This window comes from Seriola dumerili, unplaced genomic scaffold (genome assembly GCF_002260705.1).
Source record: "Seriola dumerili isolate Sdu_G_001 unplaced genomic scaffold, Sdu_1.0 BDQW01000226.1, whole genome shotgun sequence".
NCBI classification, from domain to species: Eukaryota; Metazoa; Chordata; class Actinopteri; order Carangiformes; family Carangidae; genus Seriola; species Seriola dumerili.
In genome coordinates, this window is record NW_019174481.1 from 697,362 (window position 1) to 719,771 (window position 22,410).

General features: G+C 42.0%; 2 protein-coding genes across 2 annotated transcripts in view; both read left to right on the forward strand.

The window, feature by feature from the left end:
- The window catches only part of LOC111228893 (probable G-protein coupled receptor 158), a 59,403-nt gene extending 58,264 nt beyond the window's left edge, over window positions 1-1,139 (forward strand). The window contains exon 13 of the mRNA XM_022755004.1: window positions 162-1,139. Coding sequence (XP_022610725.1) covers window positions 162-1,139 — 978 coding nt within the window. The remainder of the gene's footprint in view (window positions 1-161) is intronic.
- A 3,347-nt stretch (window positions 1,140-4,486) lies between these two features.
- Window positions 4,487-12,670, forward strand: LOC111228862 (annexin A13-like). The gene is made up of 11 exons (XM_022754961.1): window positions 4,487-4,653; window positions 5,500-5,575; window positions 6,303-6,397; window positions 6,488-6,658; window positions 8,385-8,418; window positions 8,688-8,767; window positions 9,312-9,380; window positions 10,673-10,774; window positions 10,874-10,949; window positions 11,082-11,194; window positions 11,343-12,670. Exons 1-11 carry the CDS (start codon window positions 4,639-4,641, stop codon window positions 11,460-11,462), a joined length of 951 nt encoding a protein of 316 aa, XP_022610682.1. The 5' UTR covers window positions 4,487-4,638; the 3' UTR covers window positions 11,463-12,670.
- The last annotated feature ends 9,740 nt before the right edge of the window (window positions 12,671-22,410 follow it).

Genomic DNA, 22,410 nt, shown 5'->3' on the forward strand with positions numbered 1-22,410 from the left:
CCAAATACAAAGTGATTGATGCATTTGTGTGTTTTTTTTAGCTCTAGTGCTGAAATGTTTAGTAGCTCAGTGGAAGCTGAAAAGTGTTGTATGATGTCACAGGCAACACATGCAACAACTGCACCTTGACTTTAGATTGTTTTGCTGCTCTATTGTAACAGGTGAGTGGCAGCCAGCCGTCGATTTGCTCTGAGACGGGGAAGAACCTTTACGACGTGTCTGAGGTTTGTCCCTGGGAACTGGAAGAACCTCAGACGCCCTCCGAAGCCAAAACCCAGAAACATGTTTCCATCGCTCCTGGAGAAACCACCGGCAGCCGGAGAGGCAGCAGCAGCTCTGGAATCACCAAAGGTAGCCGGTCCCAGCAGAGGCAGAAAACAGGGCAGTCCCCTTCCAACAGACGCCGCTCCAAAGATAAAGGCGGAGAAAGAGAGGAAGGCAGGGAAACGAGGAAATCTCGGCCACCCAGGTCACCTCTGCCTCTCAAGCCGGATGTGTGCCCCTGGGAATTTGATGAGCAGCCCATGCTGGGAGGAGATTCAGATTCCATCTCCCCAGACAGGATCAGGCGTAAGAAAAGCGTCACACCCACTGATGGGAAACCCAAGGGGCTCCACTCAGACCACTCCAAGTCCACAGGGAGCCTTTTACAGCCTCCCTCCCTGATGGTCGAGATCTGCCCCTGGGATTACACCAGCCCACCTTCACCTAAACAGGAGAAGACCTGCAACAGCCCCACCACGCACAAGAAGAAACGGAAAGGCTCCTGCTCGTCCAACCACAAAGCGGAGAAGGAGAAAGGGCGGGAGAAAAGCAGAGAGAGACGGAGCTCCTCCAGCAAGCCGCCGTCAGAGAGGAGACGGGTCAGCCAGTCGTCGGAGTGCAGCGGGCCGGCGTCTGAGCGGCGGAGGAGCTCCGCCAGAGACCCAGAGGTGATGGAGATTAGGAGGCAGGAGGTTTACTCCCAGGAGACGGAGCCCTCTCACACCAGCTTTGCTCAGAAAACTAAACTCTCACCGGAGAGGAAGAGAGAGAGCTCTTTGAGTAGTAGTTACAAACCCGCAGTCATCAGTGGGTCAAAAATGGCCGACGTCTGCCCGTGGGACTTTGAGGAGAAAGACTCTGGTGAGAGGGCATGATAACTGGTGCAACAACTTTTTTTTGTATTCACAGACCGACAGCACAGAGGACAGAGCAAAGAAACCCAAACAATAAAGATCCAACATTGTATTTGATATGAAAGCTTTTCTCTGAGTCACCTTATTGTGAAAGATTTCATGAGGTAAAGAAAACGTATCCTGCTGTCCATCGATGCAATCCAAACACGACCTTCTCGTTGTTACATTGCAGTGAATGCAACCTTGAAGTCACTTGAAAGGAAGTTTTAGTCTGCACTTTTGCTTGCCCATTTGTCAGTTACATTGTACGTATGTTTTATCACACGGATTACATCAAGGTGATTTGTAAATGAATCATATTTACCAGCAGATCAGACAATCATTTGTCCACAAACACAGTAAATGCTTCACCTAACGAGCTTATTGAACAGTGGTGTGTGTTTCCCCCGCGACGCTGATGATACTCTGCGTTACGCAGGAAGCCAGCAGATACTTCATGTATCAGATGCTGACGACAAAAACAGGCAGGGAAAAAGACCTAAGGAAAAGTAGTGTGTTAGCTTAGAGAAGCAGGACCAAAGCCCCAGACACGGCTGCGATGCCTTACCTTTAGGCCAAATCCATAATTCATGGCATGAAGATGATCTGTTTGATTAGAGGAATGTGGGATTTCAGTACAGCTAAATGCAGAAAACTGTACGTTTCAGTAAAGGTTCTCCATATACAGTATGTATTTTTCTAAAAAAAAAAAAAAAAAAAAAGTCATTGCATGTGGCAAACTGCTGTAACAAGCATCCAATAACTAAATGTTTATTGGTTAATTTGTACTCAAATATGACAGTGGAACGTTTTGATGTTGTTGCCTATGGTATTTGTCTCCTGATGTACCACATGATGCTTCTGAGATAATGTGCATTGCTATCAATAATGTACACACATATTTCAAATGGCTTGCTGTTACAGTTGAGCAGTACAAAAATACCCATGAGGCTCTCCCTTCTGTTGACATTTATTTACCGTTTGCTCAATAGTTGGACGTCCCATCTGAAAATGAAAAAACAAAGACAAGAGAAAAAAAGACACACTCTTGTATCACAGGCTGCAGTTTCTACACACATTGAAAATGTGAAGTCTTTCAAGGACCAAAACCAGGCCTGACGAGGCTGGATGATGTGAATAATGCATATTTTTTCTATGACTTAGTTTCCCGTCTTACATCTGCTTGAATGCACCTTCCTCCAAATGTTTGCACATATTCAACTGCTAAATCCACGACTATGCATGACCAAAGCTTTTCTTTTGCCACTTTCTCGCAGACAGAAAATGAAGCAATTTGCCATTTAACACATCATCTCCAACAACAACAACAACAACAACAACAGCAACATCCTGCCTTTCTGTCCTGTGATCTGCCACCCACCACTGACACCCAGTGCAATGCAGTCACACACGGTAGTCAGTTCAGCTTCATTACAGCTGTGTATGCATGACAGTGAAAACACACGGGGCCATGATACACTTAAATTCACCAGAAGGCATAAAAAAAACATTGCATATACTATGAAATACTTAAAGAGGACTTAAGAGCACATGGGATTTTTCAAATATAGATGTCAGATGTTGTCGTGTATTTATCAGGCGTTTTAGGGAAGAACTTCCTGTGTAAGATCAAGACATGTTTTGCGTGTTCTCATCAGGCTTTCAGGAGCAGCATCTCTAACGTGAAAGGCCTGATAAATAAACATGACCCCACCAATTGAACTTTCACAAGCTTTTTTTCTATCAGATGGTTTTAAAGGCTGTTTGAAAAGAAATGTTGCAACTTGCCCACTAAATGTATTTTATGCTTGTTATACCGTAAAGTGTTGCTCCGAAAAGTTACAAACTGTTGTAGCATCCACATGGGAGTATTTATATTGTACATTCATATTGTGTTGCATGTACATACGGTAAATACCCTGTTCTCAACTCTGAATTAAATATTTCTATGAAACCCCACTGTCATCGATCTGGCTTCAGTTTGTCTCAGGAGTTTTACAGTAGTGACTCGTATTACGTCGATCACCTGCTAGTGTGTACAGCACAACTCTACTTTAGCACAAACAGATAAATACAAAACATCACAAATCTTGACTAATCTCAACCCATCAGTGGGTCAAAGGGTTTAAAATAAAATTTCAATACAAAACAGTTAGTCCTGTTTTCTTACAACCTCAGAACACCTGTTAAACCTGTAGTAGCAGCTACGTGATGCTCAAGCAGTCTGTGCAACAGTACCACCAAGTGGAGGACGAAGATCACAATTGTCTATAAGTATTGTCCTTTAAGTTTCTGACTGTAAAACTGGACAAACGAATGGCGTCTCCATATCCAGATTAGACAGTAGTGGAATCTAACTGTGCTTAAGTATAATTTATAGTTACTTCACTTGAGTATTTTAATTTTATGCTTCACTTCAGATTAAGATCTTTCAACAAGATATAAGATCTTCTTATAGAAGACATTGTTAAAATTAGCTGCACCTTCACGTCTTACATGTTTATACGCAGTAATAACTCATACACGCGTTTACTTGTGGTAGTTTAAATACATTTGCTGATTATACTTTTATAATGTTACTGACGTAGGATTATGAATGTAGGACTCGTACTAGTAATGGGATGTTTTAACATCATGGGACGGCTACTTTTACTTGAACAAAACATTTGAATACTTCCTGAGATTAGACACATATTACTGACCTAAGAACACAGTACAGTGATGTGGTACCTGATGGATGTATAAAGAATCTGTGTAGAACTTATTCTGGATTAGGGTCATACAGTATCTCAGTGATGCACTTTTACAAAAGCAGCTGTATTCAAGCTCACACTGTCTCTGCACAAACAGTGGTGGAGGAATAAAAGTAACACTTCACTTTAAAATAGATAGATATCCATTTCAAGTCTTGCTTTCATAGTTTTATTTGAGTAGAGGGACAAAGGTATTAACAGACAGGTGTAGCATCCAAACTAAAAGTACTTACTGCTCATTATTGTCATTACTGTGATGCATCAATCAGCATTTTAATCTTTCAGCTGGTTGAGGCAAGGGAAGGTGAATTTATTTGTACAGGAGTATAAAGTAACATGAAATGAATTTAGTACCTTAGAATTATAATTAAATAGGCTACAGTACTTGAGTAAACGGAAATAATTCCATCACTGGCCACATGTAGCAACAAACAGTTCATAAATCATCTTTAAAACAAGTCTGACAGACAGTTGGTGACTGTAGTATTTTTTACATCCTCCAGCGGCACCAGCTCCGTCCTGCTAAATTAAAAAGCGACGGTGACGTCATCGCTGCAGCACCGGACAGGGCTGAGTCCCTGCAGGAACAAGCGATCCGACCTGACACGCATCAAGTCAACTACAGACTAGCACAGAACGGCACAGCTCAGCACAACACAACACCAAAACACACAACACACAGCTTTCATTTTTCCACCTCATACCTGGAAACGCCGGTTTGGAATATCATGGGCAACGTTCAGGTAAGAAAACTTAATTTTATTTATTTATTTTTGACAACTTCTGCAGCTAAAATAACACAGTCTGGTTTAGTGTAACGGGACTTGCAATGGGAGGATTTACTCATCCAGTACTTTTTACAGTGTTGTAATGTTGTGTTCGCAGTGATGCAATATGATAAATGTCAGGAAAAGTCACCATCAACAGGGACAAGATCATTAAAAGTCAGCACTGAGAAACCTGCACCACAGACACACCGCGTCAAAAACAATGTTAAAGCGTCGTTATTTACTGATGGAATCAAGACTTTTAGTGCAAACTGCTGGTAAACAGTCAGTGTTAGGGAGCAGAAGCTGCGCAGTTAACCTGAGCAGAGGGAGTGTTGCTGCCAGGCCGAGGAGGCAGCAGCAGCAGCGGTAAGGAGGTATTTCTCAGACACGCTGATCAATAAGGCCGCATTGTATAAAAGGAGGGGTGGGCGAGGAGAGAGAGGAGGCTGCAGGCTGCTGCTGCTGCTGCTGCTGCTGCCGCCGCCGCTGCCCCATGACTCAGCAACACACAGGCTGCACCCTTTTCCTGTTGGAGAGAATCGCCTGGATGTATAACACAATAATGAATGCATACCAGAGCCTCACTCTTTAATCTGCTTGAGTTGGAAGCATCAAAATTGTAGCTTTACACTAGTGGTTTATATGAAGTTTATATTGTGATTTTTTTTTATTCTGAATTACTTTCTAAGTTTCTAAGACTATATGAGTAATACTACACAACCGTGAAAGCGTGTGTTGTTGTATACTTTTTACATATTTTCTTGGATTTTATGAATGATCCATATTCTGTCAATGACCCTGTCATTTTTTATTCTCCAGCCCACCGTAGTCCCATATGAGGATTTTGATGTCACAGCTGATATCAAGGCTATAAGAAAAGCTTGTAAAGGTTTAGGTAAGTGTGTGTGATGCTTGGAATGATGCTGCTTTTCTTCATTCATACATTTAAATAATATTAGAATGTGTTCATTTGTTTTGATGCTTCAATGAGCCAAAAATCATTTTCAGAATTCAACATTGTTTGATAAGAGGATGAAAATGTACATTCTTATGTATCACACAACATGCACTTTATGTTTAAAGAAGGTGACCTGACACCATTATGGCATCATCAATACACAGTATAAAGCTTCCTCCTTGAGCAGCTGTCAGTGTGAGTTGTAGCGTCTGGTATATCACAGACAAAACATTTTAAAAGTCTATTTCCCAATTCATAGTGAAAACTGACATGCTAAGAAATTAGCTGATTCTCAGATGCACTAGGATATTTCTCGGCTAAATGAAAGTTTTTAAAGTTTTTAGTGCTTTAAATTGCTCTTTATTGCTCTGAGTGTGGTCAAGGTAGAAATACTACATATAGTAGTCATACATATTGCTGTGTGTAAGACTATTATATTCCATGAGGCTGAATTAAACTGAAAGCTGAAATGTGTGGCAGCCATTTTATTAAAGGCCTGTGGATTCCTAGACTGCCTCCAGTCATTAAAATGCTTTTAGATGTCTAGCAAAAGTGTGCTATTGTTATAATATTGCTATATTGCAATACCATATGCTATATTGCTATATTTCAAGGCTTCTGAAGTCAGCCTTTATGTGTACACTGTACGCTGTATACTCTCTAGGCACAGATGAAGAGGCCATCACCCAAATCCTGGCCAATCGTTCTGCAGCTCAGCGTGTGGAGATCAAGCAAGCTTACTTTGAAAAATATGATGATGTAAGTACCTACAGTACCTCCCTCTCTCTCTCTTTTACTGTATATACACACATGACAACCATGCATCATGTTACCTCTGTGTTGGTCCAGGAGTTGGAGGAGGTCCTGAAGAAAGAGCTGACAGGTAGTTTTGAGAAAGCCACCATCGCCATGCTGGACCCTCCTCATGTTTACTTTGCCAAGGAGCTGAGAAAGGCCATGAAGGGGGCGGGCACAGATGAAGCTGTGCTGGTAGAGATCCTGTGCACAGCCACCAATCAGGTCTGTCAATATGTGATACTGTTGCTGTGCAATGTCTTTCTATTTTCATTGTCTATTATTTTCTGTCTTCACCTTAACTTTGATCAAGGGCGTAGGTTCGGTCTCAACATTGGTATGGACGCAACAACCCTACCTAGATTCACTTTTTAATGCTGTCAAGCAAACGGTTTATTAAAATATAAGATCTGAATTTACATTCAGAGGTGCCAATATGCAAATTAAATATATATGTACATGTTTTGAATTTCCATATATGAAATATATGTACATATGAAGTAAAATCATGTATGTATACACAGGCTAGCATGTATATGTAAAAATTACACATGAAACCTGTTAGAAATTGGATAAATATAATATATTGACATATATGTCTAGCTACATGTATTTGAGTATGTCTCTTATATTATAGGTTTATACTGTAGATGTGTTTTACATAAATATATATCCACTGAACTGAAGCCAGGTTTAGCTCGCCAGTTAATGCTAGCTAACATCAGTTCAGATAGTCCCCGCCCTCTCAGTCAATCAAATGCTAGCATGCCAAAATCAGTTGTCTTGTAGACGTAGCCTCTTGGAGGGACATTGGAATGATCTAATATGACTTCACTTCAAACATAGTGTGAACAAATTCACTCAAATTTTGGCAGGGACAATTCAGTCCTCCCAAAATATTGGTGTGGACATGTTCCTAACGTCCATATGCAAACCTCCGCCCTTGACTTTAATAAACTCATCCTACACACCCACAGTCCCCGAACACAGGTGGTCAACAGATGTTAAACCTTCATTAACTGATTTATTGTTTTTGTTTTATTGGCCACTTAGTTGCAGCAGAATCAAGCTATAAACACAACAATGACATACTATCACCTCATAAATGTGATCTGGTTAGAGCAAACGTGCTGATCTACACATTCAGCAGACATGCAACAACATGAGCATTCATTTAGAGTCGTGTTTCTGGCCACCAGACTAATATAAGAACATAATCATTCCCTTCAATTCCTGAGGGGAAGGAGCATTTGGCTCTCCAACTGCTCCAGTATTTTCATCAGCTAGTTGCTGACTTTGTCTTCCTGCAGTTTGGTGCGGCGGGTTATTAGAGCTTTTAACGCTGAAAACAACATAAGATCAATGAGGCTGAACCGAAACTTTTGGGAAAATTTGTGGGATGTAAAACCAAAACAATTAGCTAAAAGTCGCTAAAACGCTCAATGGATACTTATACTGATTGCCAAGAAACGATTAATTGTGGAAAGATCCAAAGCCACCAACCATTATTCAGTGGATGCAAAGACTGGAGCAGGTCTATATAATGGAGCAAATGACTGCAAGTCTACAGCTGAAAATGGAGGCTTTAATAGAAAGGTGGACTTGTTACATAGACTGAGGTGTTTAACTAAGTGAGATGGGTTATAACAAAATGTCATTGTTATATCGCTCTATAACTGACACTGCTATGCTGCAAATGCCTCCCTCTGAGAAAAGTGTCTCTCTACTTATTTATTTTAATCATTTTATGTATTTTATATTAATTTTCAGGGTATGAGTTCCTATGTCAGCCAATGTATTATTTATAAAAACACTCAGTGGGTTTGTTAGTATGAGCTAGCCAAAATCACTCATAGTCATTTAATCCATTCAACCTAATTTGATGTAAAAGAAATATTGATTAGTTTTAGTGTTAGTGGCTGACAGAGTCTCATCTTCCTTTTCCCAACAGGACATTGTGAGCTACAAGGAGGCATATGTCCAGGGTGAGTTTTCCTCCACGCTGAGTCATGCATACAAAGCTTTCAATCCGATGTTTCTCTCTCATACTGGAAACTGTGGTCATTTAACCAACCCAGCTAAGTACTGTTATATTTGTCTTAAGGTTTTGGGTGTTTTACTCTTGAGAATGACTCACTGTGAAGTGAGCCATGGTTTCCTCACTTTCTGGCCACAAACACTGAGTTCTCACATTTCACTCCTTACCAAATGTGGGAGATTACTTTGAATGTATAAAAGTGGCTCTGACCTACAGTGCATGACCGTGACCTGGACGCAGACATTGAGGACGATACCAGTGGAGATGTGAGGAACCTGCTGATCTCACTGCTGCAGGTAAACACTGACTCTTTGAGGTTTTTTATTAACCAAGGAACATATGTGCCTCTTCAAGGGGACAGTTGTAGCTATAAATCCAGCCATTCTTAAAGAAGCTGAATGGTACTTTTCATCATTTGATAATGCTTTTCAGAATTGTTCTTCATGCTGGGATTCGCCCACCAAGACATTCGACACACATCACATCATTGTTTGGCATGCTTTGGCCCCTCTGCCATCCAGCGCCCCCACCCTTCTCTGCTTCCCCTCTCTTTTCCTTCCTGCAGAAAGAACAGACAAACACAGTGTGACTCATGTTGTACAGCGACGTCTATCCAAAGAGCTGCCACTTCAATGGCTTTCAAATATTTCCCATTAATGTGGAGCAGATGATTGTTATCCCATTAAACGCCTGAGATTATTTTTGTAATCTATCTCTTTGACCTTTGCTTCACACACTAAATCTTTTCCCTCACACTCTTTCTACATGCATCATCTCATGTGTATCCATCCTCTTAAACCTCCTCCATATCTCTCTCCTGTATCCCTCTTTTTTCTACAGGCGAGCAGGGATGAAGGCTATGAGGTGGATGAGGGTTTAGCCGAACAGGATGCCACATCTTTGTTTGAGGTACATTCTCAAATGAAATCTGAGCCCTTGTTCATAGTTTCCCCTTTAAATCCCACTGATGTTTGCAGGGTAACATGATCGTAGATGTAGATGTCGGTGAATGTGAGCCCACAATGACTTGTAAAATCTCACAAGTACAGAGTTTATTAAATCAAAGCTTGTTCTTGTGGTGCTGGGGCTTATGTTCTTGTCCAGTACTGTGGAATCTGTGTGGAAATTCACAACTGAGGTCAGAAGCCTTACATTTGCAGCTTCACAGTGTTATTGTACAAACACAAAAGTATGCAGAGATAGTAATGTCACAGCGTTTGCTTCTCTATCAGTGAATTCTCTAATTTACATACTGTTAAAAGGGCACAATTAGCAAATATTCCTAGCCATGCTAGTGCAATAGTTCAGAGAATGGCAGTCTAGGTCTGTTTGTTGGACAGTCTCCCATTTTCCTCCAGACTAAAATATCTTGACAATAAATGGATGAATTGTCATAAAATTTTGTGCAGATTTTTTTGTCTCTCAGTATAAATCCAAGTCATTTTGGTTTTTCCACCAGGGTTCAAATTTGTGCTTTTTTTTTTAGTGAACTGTCTCAGCAACTGTTGGATGGATTTCCATGAAATTTTGTGCAGATAATCGTGTTCCCTACAGAATACATTTGAAAAACCTTGGTCACCCCTTAACGTTACATCATCAGGTCAAAATTTAGGTTTGTTCAATACTTTGGATTATGACCTACTTGCAAGCTAAAAACATTTCCATCTGCCTCAGCTGTACTTTGTGTTTAGTGCTAATTAGCGATCATTAGCATGCTAACATGCTAAACTAAGACAGTGAACATGGTGAACAGTAATGATGTTAGCGTTTTAGCTCAAAGCAACACTGTCTGTGACTAAGTCGGCTGTAGCCTGAAAGAGGTGCTAACGTGGCTGGAGACTCTTAGTCTTGTTACTGTATCATATGGTTTCATAGTCATTCTTATAAGCCACTTCATAAAAGTACAGCTTAGTTATGAGTTCAGGCATATTATTCGCTATAATTTCTATTTGTTGTGCTTTAACATCTTATTATTTAACTTTATTACAGTCGTATCATTACTGACAGGAATGAACTGAGAAATGATGATGAGAGAAATATCCTTTAAATGAAAAACTGCACTTGTCCCTCTGATCAAATGAGCCAAAACATAATAGTTTCAACTGGTTCATGTTGAGGATTTAAATGAAGTAGAAGCATCTGACTTTAAGACAAATATTCCCAGACGCTTGCACATTATTTCCTCTTTGTGTACCTGTCAGGCGGGAGAAGGAAGGTTTGGCACAGACGAGTCGACCTTTACCTTCATCTTGACTCACAGGAACTACATGCAGCTTCAGGCCACCTTTAAGTTCTATGAGTCTGTAAGTACTGAACTCAGTCGTGCAAGAAAAGGTTGCTTTTAAAGCAATATTTTTGTGTGTGTTTTTAATATAATGTTGTTGTTTTTTTTGTCATTTCAGCTTTCAGGGACAGACATTCTGGACACCATTGACTCTGAGGCCACAGGAACCCTGAAGGACTGCTACATTACTCTGGGTAAGATGAAACAAGCCAATGAACTGATCAGATCAATTATCCGTTCCTGTCATAACACATTCAGACTCTGTGTGTGTGTGTGTGTGTGTGTGTATGTGTGTGTGTGTGTGTGTGTGTGTGTGTGATTTATAGTAAGGTGCGCCAAGAACCCACAGCTGTATTTTGCCCGACGCCTTAATGCTGCCATGAAGGGACTGGGCACTGACGAGGACACACTCATTCGCATCATTGTAGGCCGTTCTGAGGTAAGTGTGTGTGTGTGTGTGTGTGTGTGTGTGTAACTGACCAGTAATCGTGGTGTTTAACTCCAGATCACCAACAGACAAAGAAATAGACAAATAGACAAAGCAGGGTGTTTTGTGGTGACAGCAGTGTTGTGTCGTTCACCCACAGATCGACCTGGAGACAGTTAAGGACATGTACCTGGAGAAGTACGATGTTACCCTGAAAGACGCCCTGGATTCAGAGTGCGGTGGAGATTTCAAACGCCTCCTCATCGAGATCCTACACTAAACTCTTCTCACTTTCCTCCTACAGGCCTTTATTAAACCTCTGCACCCACTCATTCTTCCTCCTCACTCCTCTTCCTTTTATTACTTTTAGCAGTTTCACTCATTCACCTCGAGGACCACTTTCTATCTTACTTACATCCATTTCCTTCTCTCCCTTCTCTGTTACAGACAATCAGTTGTCTTTGCAGCACGGACCAAAAACCTACTCATTAATATATTATACCGTGTTTAACACAGTTTTACCAAGAACCAGTGGACATTTCTTTACAGTTGTCGTTATCTGTTTTACAATATTATGGCAGTTCTGTGCAACTTACGTGGAACTTGTGCAGCTGAGCTTTATGCTAACGTATTTATCCAAAAAGAAGTCCTTTATTCACAATCAGCAGCTTTATAGTCTTTGTATTTCAAATATCAATCCACCATTTCAAGCTTATCCCAAAGCTTTGAACATGAAGAGGCTGCTGCTGCTCAACATTCAATATGCAGCCGCTTACTTTATGTTTGTCACTTTATTCATCTCTATCATCCGTCATCATCATCAACTCAGAGATGCCTTTCATGAAATTATAGCGATGCAATTTCCTTTCTGCTGCAACACTCAACACATAAGTGCCGAATTATCGCATTTGAGCTCTGAAATGTGAATACACCAGAGGATTGATTATACAGGAGGATGTTATTACCCTACTAACAAAAGAATGAAGGCTTAAAGTAAACAGGATGACTTTTTTCTAGTCACGTCCCTAAGATGCGATGTGGGATTTTAACTGTTCATAGCTATTTTTAATCACAGCTCACAAACTGCCTTGTTCTCACATTTCTACACCTTTTCAGACAGTTGCATTTTTCCTGTTGTCAGTCTTTAAATTTACTACAAAGTTTCAGCCATATACCAGGTGAGGTGATAGGACATTTAAGATCGTTAGGTGATGATAATAATATTAAACAAGACATGAATTGTGATCTATAACCCCTGACGTGAAATCACTTATAATGGCCACACTGTCTGTATTCATGTATGGCAATGTATATGAACTAATTTAATTTAAAACCAAGTTTACAGTAATATCAATTACTACGATAAACCATCGTGTCAAAGAGCAAATTAATACATTAACTTATATGAAAGAAGTAATTGTTAACCTCTTTTAATGGCATAGAAATATGTATGTATGTACTCTATATAGTAATAATAAATTTTAACTCCCCCAGAAGTTAATGTTTCATTCTCCTTATTTCTTGTAGAGGGCAGCATCGCACCACGAGATGAACAGCAGCACATACATACAATACAATGTATGTGCTGCTGTCCAAGGAAAAAAAGACATGGCATTGATGAAATCATTGTTATAATATACAGCGTAATTTGATATTTTCTACTATATATAATAACCATTAATTTTATAATATGCCCTAATATACTGTGTAATGAACACAGGTTTTATTTACATTCTGCTCAGATATTAAATATAATATTTACAGGGTTGGTTACCATTTCATAACGTTTGTTTTGGTGACCTATGATCCAAAACTACACAACAGTTGTTTTTTACAACTACAACTTAGTACCAAGCGCAGACGGACACCGTCGGACGCCTCTGGGTGAGTTAAAACCTGATAGAGGAAAAGAGAAGTTCAAAACAAGTGAGAACTGCTTCCAGATGCACGAACACAGGAGAAGCCGATTCTCACTTTGCTTCCCACTGATAGTTTCTTTCTTTCTTCTTCTTTTTCTACTCATCTTCCTCCTGTATCTCTCTCTGTCTTTTTACTGCCTTGATGATGTGTTTGCTTCAGTATCAAGGGCAAAAGTTGGGAGAACACCTGCTTCTCTACACATTCTTGCTACCTGTATATCCACAGCCTGTGCACCATATGTGGCCCAGTTCACCTTCCATCTCATGCTACACTCAAACTCTGTCCACCTCTCTGCCATGCCTGTTAATATGAGGCAAAGGTGGAGGTTCCAGACGCCAGATTACAACAGTTGTTTTGATTCATTTCTTCGTAAAAAACTGTAGGAAAATTAATGATGTTTGGAGGGGTTTGAAATATACATTTAACTTTGTTTAAAAGGATTATTAATATTTAGATCCTTCCCTTTACTAGAAAATAATTTGCAATATCCTCAAAATAATCAAATAGTATTAGTGCAACTCTGTTTAACATTGGTGTACATGGTGTACTATCTAACATTCAACCTTAATATGTTAATGAAATGATGGAATGATAATTTTCATTATTTTTGTATATAAATCTTTTTTTTCATTTTTATAATTAATCTGAAAATGAAACCTGAAATAATATATTAAGTTAAGGATTTGAAAAAAAAAGTAAGACATTCAGGTAAAAAATCTTTGCCTTTTTCTGACCCTCGTCCCTCCCTAAAACTTTTCACATAATCCCTAAATCAACATGACGGGAGCAAGACTTCGCTGAATATTGAATTACATTGTCATTCTTCATCACATGGGGTTTTATTATTTAGTTTTATAGTAGACTATTCCATTACTGTCGTATTTTAAAGGCTGTGAAACTTAACTGAGAATAATAATATCTAACCAATAGACATGTAGGACTTAAACATTAATGTCTTTTTAATTCATCATACAAACACATACACAGAGACACACTCATAACAACTTGAGACACTCATGTGCTTGTCTTTCCCTCCATCTGTACTCTATTACCCAGAGTGCTAATGTGTTAGGCCCAGTACGCCTGCCCGACAGAGCTCCGCCCCCTGCACTGTGGGGCTCTGACCTTTTTCCTTAAACATTTATTATCCTCAGACCACCATAACTCACCCAGCCAGCCGCCCGTCAGCCTGGAGGTGGTTTCAATTTGCCTCAAAATATGCTTTCTTTCTTTTCTCCTAGTCAGCTCAGGTCTGGTTAGTGTCTTTGGTCTTCTGTCTACTTTCTGACAAAGGTTATGCACAAGAGTTAGGCTTAGTGCATAAACTGTGGTGCGAATGCTTTATTCATATGACAGTCTGGTCAAGCAACCTTGAACTAGAGAGAATTAGACGATTGAAGCGGGAAACGGTCGTGTCGGCACTTTTGATAAATCCTGAGACTCTGTGCAAGCCCCTCAAGACATAAACCTGCATGTTAATGGCACTTAATCCCCAAGAAGTCATGATTTATTGAATAAGCTATAGCATACACTAACCTGGAGGTCATAACTTCAAAGGCTGAAATAATAATATCAAGTGGTCTACTGGTTTTGATAGAACATATGCCCAGGATTGTAATATGCTTTTTGATCTTGTGCCAAGGCAGTGCAGCACTCTGAGAACGAGGGGGTTGTGGGTGGAAGTGCATAGGAAGGCCATTAGGAGGTTAACTACCCAGCTAATATAATTTCAACTGTTTAAATTCAAGATAAAGTAACTGTGTTCTTTGATGTGTAATAGGAAACACCTGGCAGCTTCTGCCAAGAGCAAATATGTACGACTCAGTCTCCACATCTCTGAGTGAGGCGGCACGCAGGGAAAAGACCATGATAAGATTAATACATGCAAGATGACCATTCTCTGAATTCACTGTGTGGGAGGTTTGTGAGTTACAACTAGTAGCTGTGTCCTAATAACTTTAAATGCTAACACTAAGACATGCTAACACTGGTGAATGAAACTAAAACATAAAAGCTGTGGCGTAAACACATACGAGTAAATCAAGTAACTCAGGAATGTACTTACAAATCAATATCTGTCAAAAAGTTTGCTAATATTAGCTAACATTAGCCACCATACAACAAACTACTGGTCGTACCAGACCAACTAAAGCTGCAGAGGTAAAACCTCTGAGTGTGTTGAAATGAGCAATGGTCCGTTTTATATGTTTTTATTTGTAAGAGAGAAATTTTGTTATTTCTACCAAAAGTTTCCTTTTAAATGGCCTTACACGGAGGTATCAAAGACTCTGGTAAAACAAATTCATTTTTATTGGATTTACTATAAAACATCAAATATACACTTTATTACAGCTTAGTTTGAGTAAACAGAAACTATGTCTTAAGATGTGAATATTAAAATATCATGCTGTCTCTTCAGGACAGCTTATTGTCAGCAATGGTCTTAGTGAAACACATGACTCTCTTTAACTCTATAATATGCAGAAAGTGGTTACTAAACAAGGCATGCAGCAGATAGGCTATTCACATTAGAAAATGGCGGCTAACATGAAACACATGCACCTACAAAACACACTCCTGACTGAAACCAGCACCAGCAAACCACTTTTGTTGACAGCAGAAAATGCTGTACAGTGAGAATGATCTGAAGCTCCTTTGGCATCAATGGACAAAGTGAATTACATAAATAAAAGCAGACAAATACAACACACGGAATTCGCGAACATATAAAAGATGAAAACTGCATGAGAGAAATCTTAACTGTGTCCTACAGTATTATCGTGTGCTAAGAGCCAATATTTGTACCTCTGTAGAAATCATTACACAGTACTAATACTTCCATTATATAAATACAATGGTTTATGCATAATGCTACATTTTTTTATATATAAATAAAAGTCCATATTGGAGCTTTCCTTTTAATACAAGATCATTTTTATAAAAAGTAAAAATAGTTGCAGGCTACTCAGTACAAAATGAGCTTAAACAAGCCGTACAAAGTTTAGGAAATAGAGTTAAAGAGTTAGTTGAGAAGATCTAACTTTAACTGTCCAATAAATATGAAGATAAAACCAAGAGACAGTTAGCTTAGCTTAGCATATCTTAGCTTAGTGCAAAGACTGGGAGCTGGGGAAACAGCTAGCGTGGCATAAAACCACAACTTGTTGCTTTTACATGTTGCACAAATAAAACAAATTAAATATAACGTGTTCACTTATGAACTTTACAGATGCTTGTAGACATATTTTGTCAGAGCCAGGTTAGCTGCTTCCCTGTGTTTCCAGTGCTTACGCTAAACTAAGCTAGCTGGCTGCTAGCTTCATATTTAACAGACATGAGAGTGGTGTAATTCTTCCATTTTAACTCTTCGTTTAAAAAAAAAAAAAGTGTTTTCTAAGTGCGTTGAATGATTACTTTAAAAACAAGCGAATGAAAGTCCATCCTACAAATGGCTTAACATCTGGTCTATTGAACTGGAAACCACTTAAAGAAGCAACAAAGCAAAGTTGTGTTTATTATGCTGCCACCCAGAGGATTGACACTCCACTTCCTGTGTGGTGACTGATCTGGTTGACTCGTCCACGTACACAGTCCAGTGTGAAGAACACCGCTGTGCCGTTATGAACCTGGAAGGACGCCCGCAGGCTCACACTGGCCCACTGGCTTCCCTCTGGCATCTGGCCACCCACCTGCTGGGCCAGAGAGATCGGCCGAGCCCCCTCCGCCTCCCTGCCTCCTCCTGAGCCCTCTGGATCACTTCGCTTGAGCAGAGTCACCTTGACCAAGTTGCAGGAGTGAATCAGTTTGAGATCCAGAGCGACACTGGCTGTGCCGCTCTCCCTGAAGACAAAATCTCGTCTCTGTTCTGTGGATCCCTTCCCTAGCAGGCTCATCTGGGACACCTGAGCGCTGGTCTGGCGGAAGAACAGCGGCTTGTTCCGGACAGCTCCTGAAGGAAGGCCGGTGTGAGCCACTGAGGCAGACAGAGAGGAGGAAATGGCGGCGGGGACCCAAACCAAACTGAGGGTGCTGATGCCTGTCTCGTCGCCAAAGAAGCGAACGTTGCACTGAGCAGGTGAGAGGATCTCAAAGCCCAGTGTGTCCCCGGGACCAACTTTAGCCGCTCCAGACAGAGATATGGATGTGTCCCGGTAGTGGACGCCTGGTTTGAAGGTACGGCACAGCTCCATGCCGGTTCCATTACGGCTGAGGTACGCCAACAGCTGGAAGCCCTCAGTCACACAGGCCTGGCCCATGGAGTACAAAGCCTGCTGGAACACAAACCGCACTGTGCCACTTTCAGCAAAACGGATCCCACGGCCGTCATGAGTCAGCCCCACTACATAAGGGTCCGAGGTGGAGGTCGTGCGGAAGACTGGGCGATAGTTTGTGTGGTAGTGTGCGGACACCATCGCCTGTGCTGTCATGGCAACAGCCCCGGTGTCATGGGAGAGCCACAGGACGCTGAGCGGAGCTGCGGAGGGGTCGTATAGCTGCAGACCCTCACCGGTTTGGTTACAGTGGTGGCTGGCACTCCGGAGGAAGAGGGAGATAAAGTGACCCGGGGCGACCTCTGCTACCCCACTGATGCTGGCACTCTGGAGCGACCTTCCCTCCTGCTGCTCCACCCTAACGCCACTGAGGTCTCGACCCTCAGAACCGTCAGTGTTGTTCATGCGCAGGCACAACTGGATGAAGCTGCGGCAGCCGTGCCTCACCGAGAGATTCTCATCCAGCCAGACCAGGCCGTGCTGCCTGAGCACCAGACGCCCGTCCTCAACAGACACCAGACCCGCATCACCTCTTCCCTGGACGTGAAGCTGCACGCTGGGGAAGGCGTGAGCCAGGACGTGGCCTTTCGTCCCCGACAGACTCACGTCTCCGGCCCAGGACAGAGAGAGGGCGCTGTCCCCCGCAGCAGGGCCAGAGCAGATGGTGTCTGTGGTGAAGGTACAGGGTGAAGCTACAGGTTCTCCGTCACACTCGTTACAGGCCTGACACTCATCCATGTCCGAGTTGTAGAAGTAGCCGTGGCCACACATTCCCGAGTTGGCGTCTCGCTCTGTCATGCCCTGACACCTGAATCCACCTGGTGACACAACAGCAGAGAAAATATACATGTCATCACTGTCTGGAAGCTTCGTCTCTACATATATGTAATCACTTGGTTGTTCAGCAAGTGGAGTAAAGGAAAAATAAGGGAATGTATTTTACAGTTGTAGACAAATTAGAGTTGAAATCAAATGCAAAAGTTCTGAGTTTTCTTTTCACCTGGAGTGTTGAGACACTTCTGTTGATCTCCACACAGATCAGATATTTCAAGGCACTCATCTCTGTCCTGCGACGACAAATACATCAACACTTTCAATCAATTTTAAAGCAGCTATAATTAATACATTTTGGTTTTCTGGCTCTTTCATACTGTAAAAACACAGCAGTGCTAACCTGGCAGATTCTGTCTGCGTGGACCGAACACTGGGCGACCAGGAAGAAGCCGGCGGGACAGATGGTGCACCTCTCGCAGCGAGGACGGCCGCTGCTGAAGGCACAGTACTCCTCGGGGCCACAGCTGCCACAGGCCAGCACAGAGCGACCCACCTGAGGGCAGCAAACACGTCCATGTGAGGATCAGAGCTGAACTGAGCATCACAGTCACATCCGTACATCATATAAAACCTCCTGTAGAGTAATTAACCCGATGTCACATGTTGCAGATATTGATTTACTTATCCAACCCATATAATCTCCGCTAGTAGAAAATTTGATCAAACCAGTAACATCAGCTCAGGAACTACTTTGTGAAATTCATTTAGGTGTGAATGTTAGAGCTCTGGGAATTAATCACTTGAGATTCAGACATCCAAAACTTCCATCCCCATGCCTTCTCTCACAAATGAGTTCGGTCTCTGAGGATGGAAACAAATGGTATCATATTGATTTCTTGATTCCTGATTCAACCTGGAGCTCACCTCCATCACACTGGCCTCCATGTCCACCTTGTGCAAAGCCAGAGCCTGCTGTGCTTGGTGGGTTCGAACCTGGCCGCTCAGGGTCTCCATGTGACTGTCGAGGTCCCCCTGGAGGTTCTGGAAAGACGTTTGTTTGATGCTGTCCATCATCATGTTGTACTGGGATTTTACCTGAATGTAGAAAACAATGTTTTTTTTTAATGTGATCATGGTAACAATCACAATGACCTATGAATATACAAACTATGAAATGTGTGACTGTTTAAGCAGCTCTGGAGTGTGATGCTCCACAGGGAGGCCTGTGGTCAGTTTCATCCAACTTATTACAAAGTCAGAATAACAAAACCACGAGCACGACTGTGAACATCTCCCTCATCATCAGTCACAACAGTCTTACTTGCTCCATCTGTTCGTACATCCTCCTCTGTTGATCCAGTATTTCTCTCTGCTGGTTGACCAGCGTCCCCTGCTGCTCGGTCAGGAGCCTCTGCAGCTCCTTGACCTCGTCCTGCTGGCCCCTGAGGGCCTCAACCAGCTTCTCCTGGCTCTTCGACAGCTGCAGCTGCAGCACGAGAGCGTCCTCTGAGGGAACCTCGTTGTTTCCTGCGGCAGAGAAAGAAAACTGTCACACAACCGTTTAAGTGATTATGGTTTTCTCACTGCACAAGGCTGAAGTTTAAATCACATGAGTTTATCTCGCTTTGTATAATCACTCACAGGCTGATACTGACCTGGTTTCATGTCGCATGTCAGCTGTATCCAGGCTCCACGTTCCGAGCCGAAGTCTGGAAGCTCATCCAGAAATTGCGCTGCTCTGTCTGTCACGTGAACCGGAGATGAGTTCCCTCTGCCTTCGTCTCCTCCGTGCGATCCACAGCCGTCTCCGACGCAAGGCTTGGGCTTCTGGCGCATCCGGAGGGGCAGTTTACATCCGATCCCTTTGCACTCCCGTGTTGCACCGCCGTCTTCATTCGTTTGGCGATGAGAGACAGTGGTCGGACAAGTCCCACCGGCGCAGCCAGGATGAAACACCTCCGCCGTGATGGTCCTCGGGTTCGTCCTCCTGGCGCCATCCGTACCCGTTTGTTGCGTAAAGCCTGTCTGCTGAGGGTGGATGATGTACGGTGATAACGGCGCGCTCTGAGCTTGGTGATGGCTGAAATGAGCGTCCTGCTGGTAACTCTGGTGGACTTGTCCTTGTCTGGATTGTGCGGGGTGATGAAACTGCCGTCTGGACGCTGCTGCCTCCGTGCGCCCCGGGCAGTGCGCTCCTACGCACGGTCTGCTCCAGTCCTGGCCAGAGAAACAGTGCGCGCCTCGGCAGATCTCAGACACGCTCCCTGTGCCGAGTATGGATGTGACAAAGAATAAAAATATGGTAGACACACGTGCCATGTTGCAATGCTGAAAGGTAAAACTGGAAACAGGCCACGTGTGAAATGTGGCCCTTTGGCGCATCAGTCCTTCAGTCCTGTAGATTTTTTTTGATCATCTCTTTAAGAGAAAAAACCCTCCTCAGATTAGTAACTGTCCTTACACGTAACTGCCACTTGAACTTGAACAAGTGATTGCACAGACATTCAGCTTGTCTCCATTGCGCGCACCGCGGTTTCTGCCCCCTTTGCCCCTTCTGGAGATAGCTACGTCTAGCCCACATGTGGCGCTCACTGCTCCTAATTGGCAACAGGTTTTGCTCCTAGTCTTAAATTAACCCGTAGCTTTCCCGGACATACCACTCCGCGGAGTCACTCCAGTCCCATTGAAGCTGTACATGTGATATATATTTGGATTATTCCACTGTTGTTTTTATTCTCACACTCCAAGAGGTCAGTCATTAGCAGCTCATGGCATGTTCCACATCGTGCAGTGGAATTTCAGTTTATATTGTTTTTTCTCCTATTAACATTCAAAGGGCAAACAGCGTTTTCTTCCTAACTTTCTTTTCTTTTTCCATCCATGTTGATGACAGGATCAGCAGAGTGGGATTTTAACAAGCCCTGTCAGAATTAAACTCTCAACTTTATATGGCATCAAAGCTGTGATCTCCACTGTAGCACTGGATTAGAGTGCAGTGGTGGCACTTTTAAAACACGACTCTGTAATATTGGAAATACTTGAGCCAAAACCACTTCTCCTGTGAAATGTAAACTTTATTACAGTTTATCACCACTCTCATTTCCCTCCTCTGACCCCACGTGGCTCTGATTAAAGCTTCACCCCACATTAGAAACACTTGGATGTTTCCCCCTCTTCTCATTATCATGGCAAAATGGAACGCATGCACACACACACACACACACACACACACACACACACACTTATGGCATTATGGTTTTTCTTGAAATACTGTCAAATGGCTGAGGCAGCAGTGTCTGCACACACATGCACTTAAACAGCAGGTGATAGCAGGGCTGTTGTCATAGTAACTAATTTACTTACTTATTGGCTACTTGAGGCCACACTGAGTGTAGCTGCCCATCACAACCTCTGAGCCTGAGAAGACACTGAACAAGCTGACAGGGCAGAGTCACCGTGAGACAGTCAGACCTTCATTAATGGTTTCATGAAGCTGTGACTGTCTATTTATATCTGTCAAGCCCACAACTCGTCACCCACACACTTAACGGTGTCTGCGCTGCTCACAGTGAGGCCACTATATCAGTATCTGCTCCCACATTAACTTCACACCAGTCTCTTCTGAGAAATGTACATTTTAATCTTGACAGCTGTTACTGACATGCTGTTATCAAAGATTCCTGTTTTTTTCTACACTTGACTGAACTACTGACCTGTATTTAGATTTAAGCATATTATAATATTGGCATTCAATATGCAGCAAAATATTGTAAGCACAACAGACATAACATAAATGACATAAATAGATGTAAACACTCAGCACATACAGTGAATTCACTCTCCTTTGCAGCAGCTCTTTCTTGTTGATTGGATTTGACTTTACCACAATGTGACCACAATTCACATTGTCCAGCATGATTATGTTGGAAGGAGATTTGCTCCTTGCTTCATTGCTTCTGCATTTAGAGATATAGTGCAAGCATGGTTTGTTTGTATAGCACCTTTCAACAACATACATATACAATATAAGATATAAATGTTATTTCATGCACCTGCGAGGCTTCTGGCGCTTGTGGAACTGAGTGATGAGCCAACTTTTCCTCATCGATCAACTGTGGTTTGGATTGTGCTTCATTTGTCCATAGCCTTGGACATGAGCATCTGCCAATGAAAAATAGTAGATAAAAATCCACTAAAATTAAACATTTAAACAGATTTAAACTGATTTTTTTTTAAAAATAGAGAAGAGAAATATGAATAAAC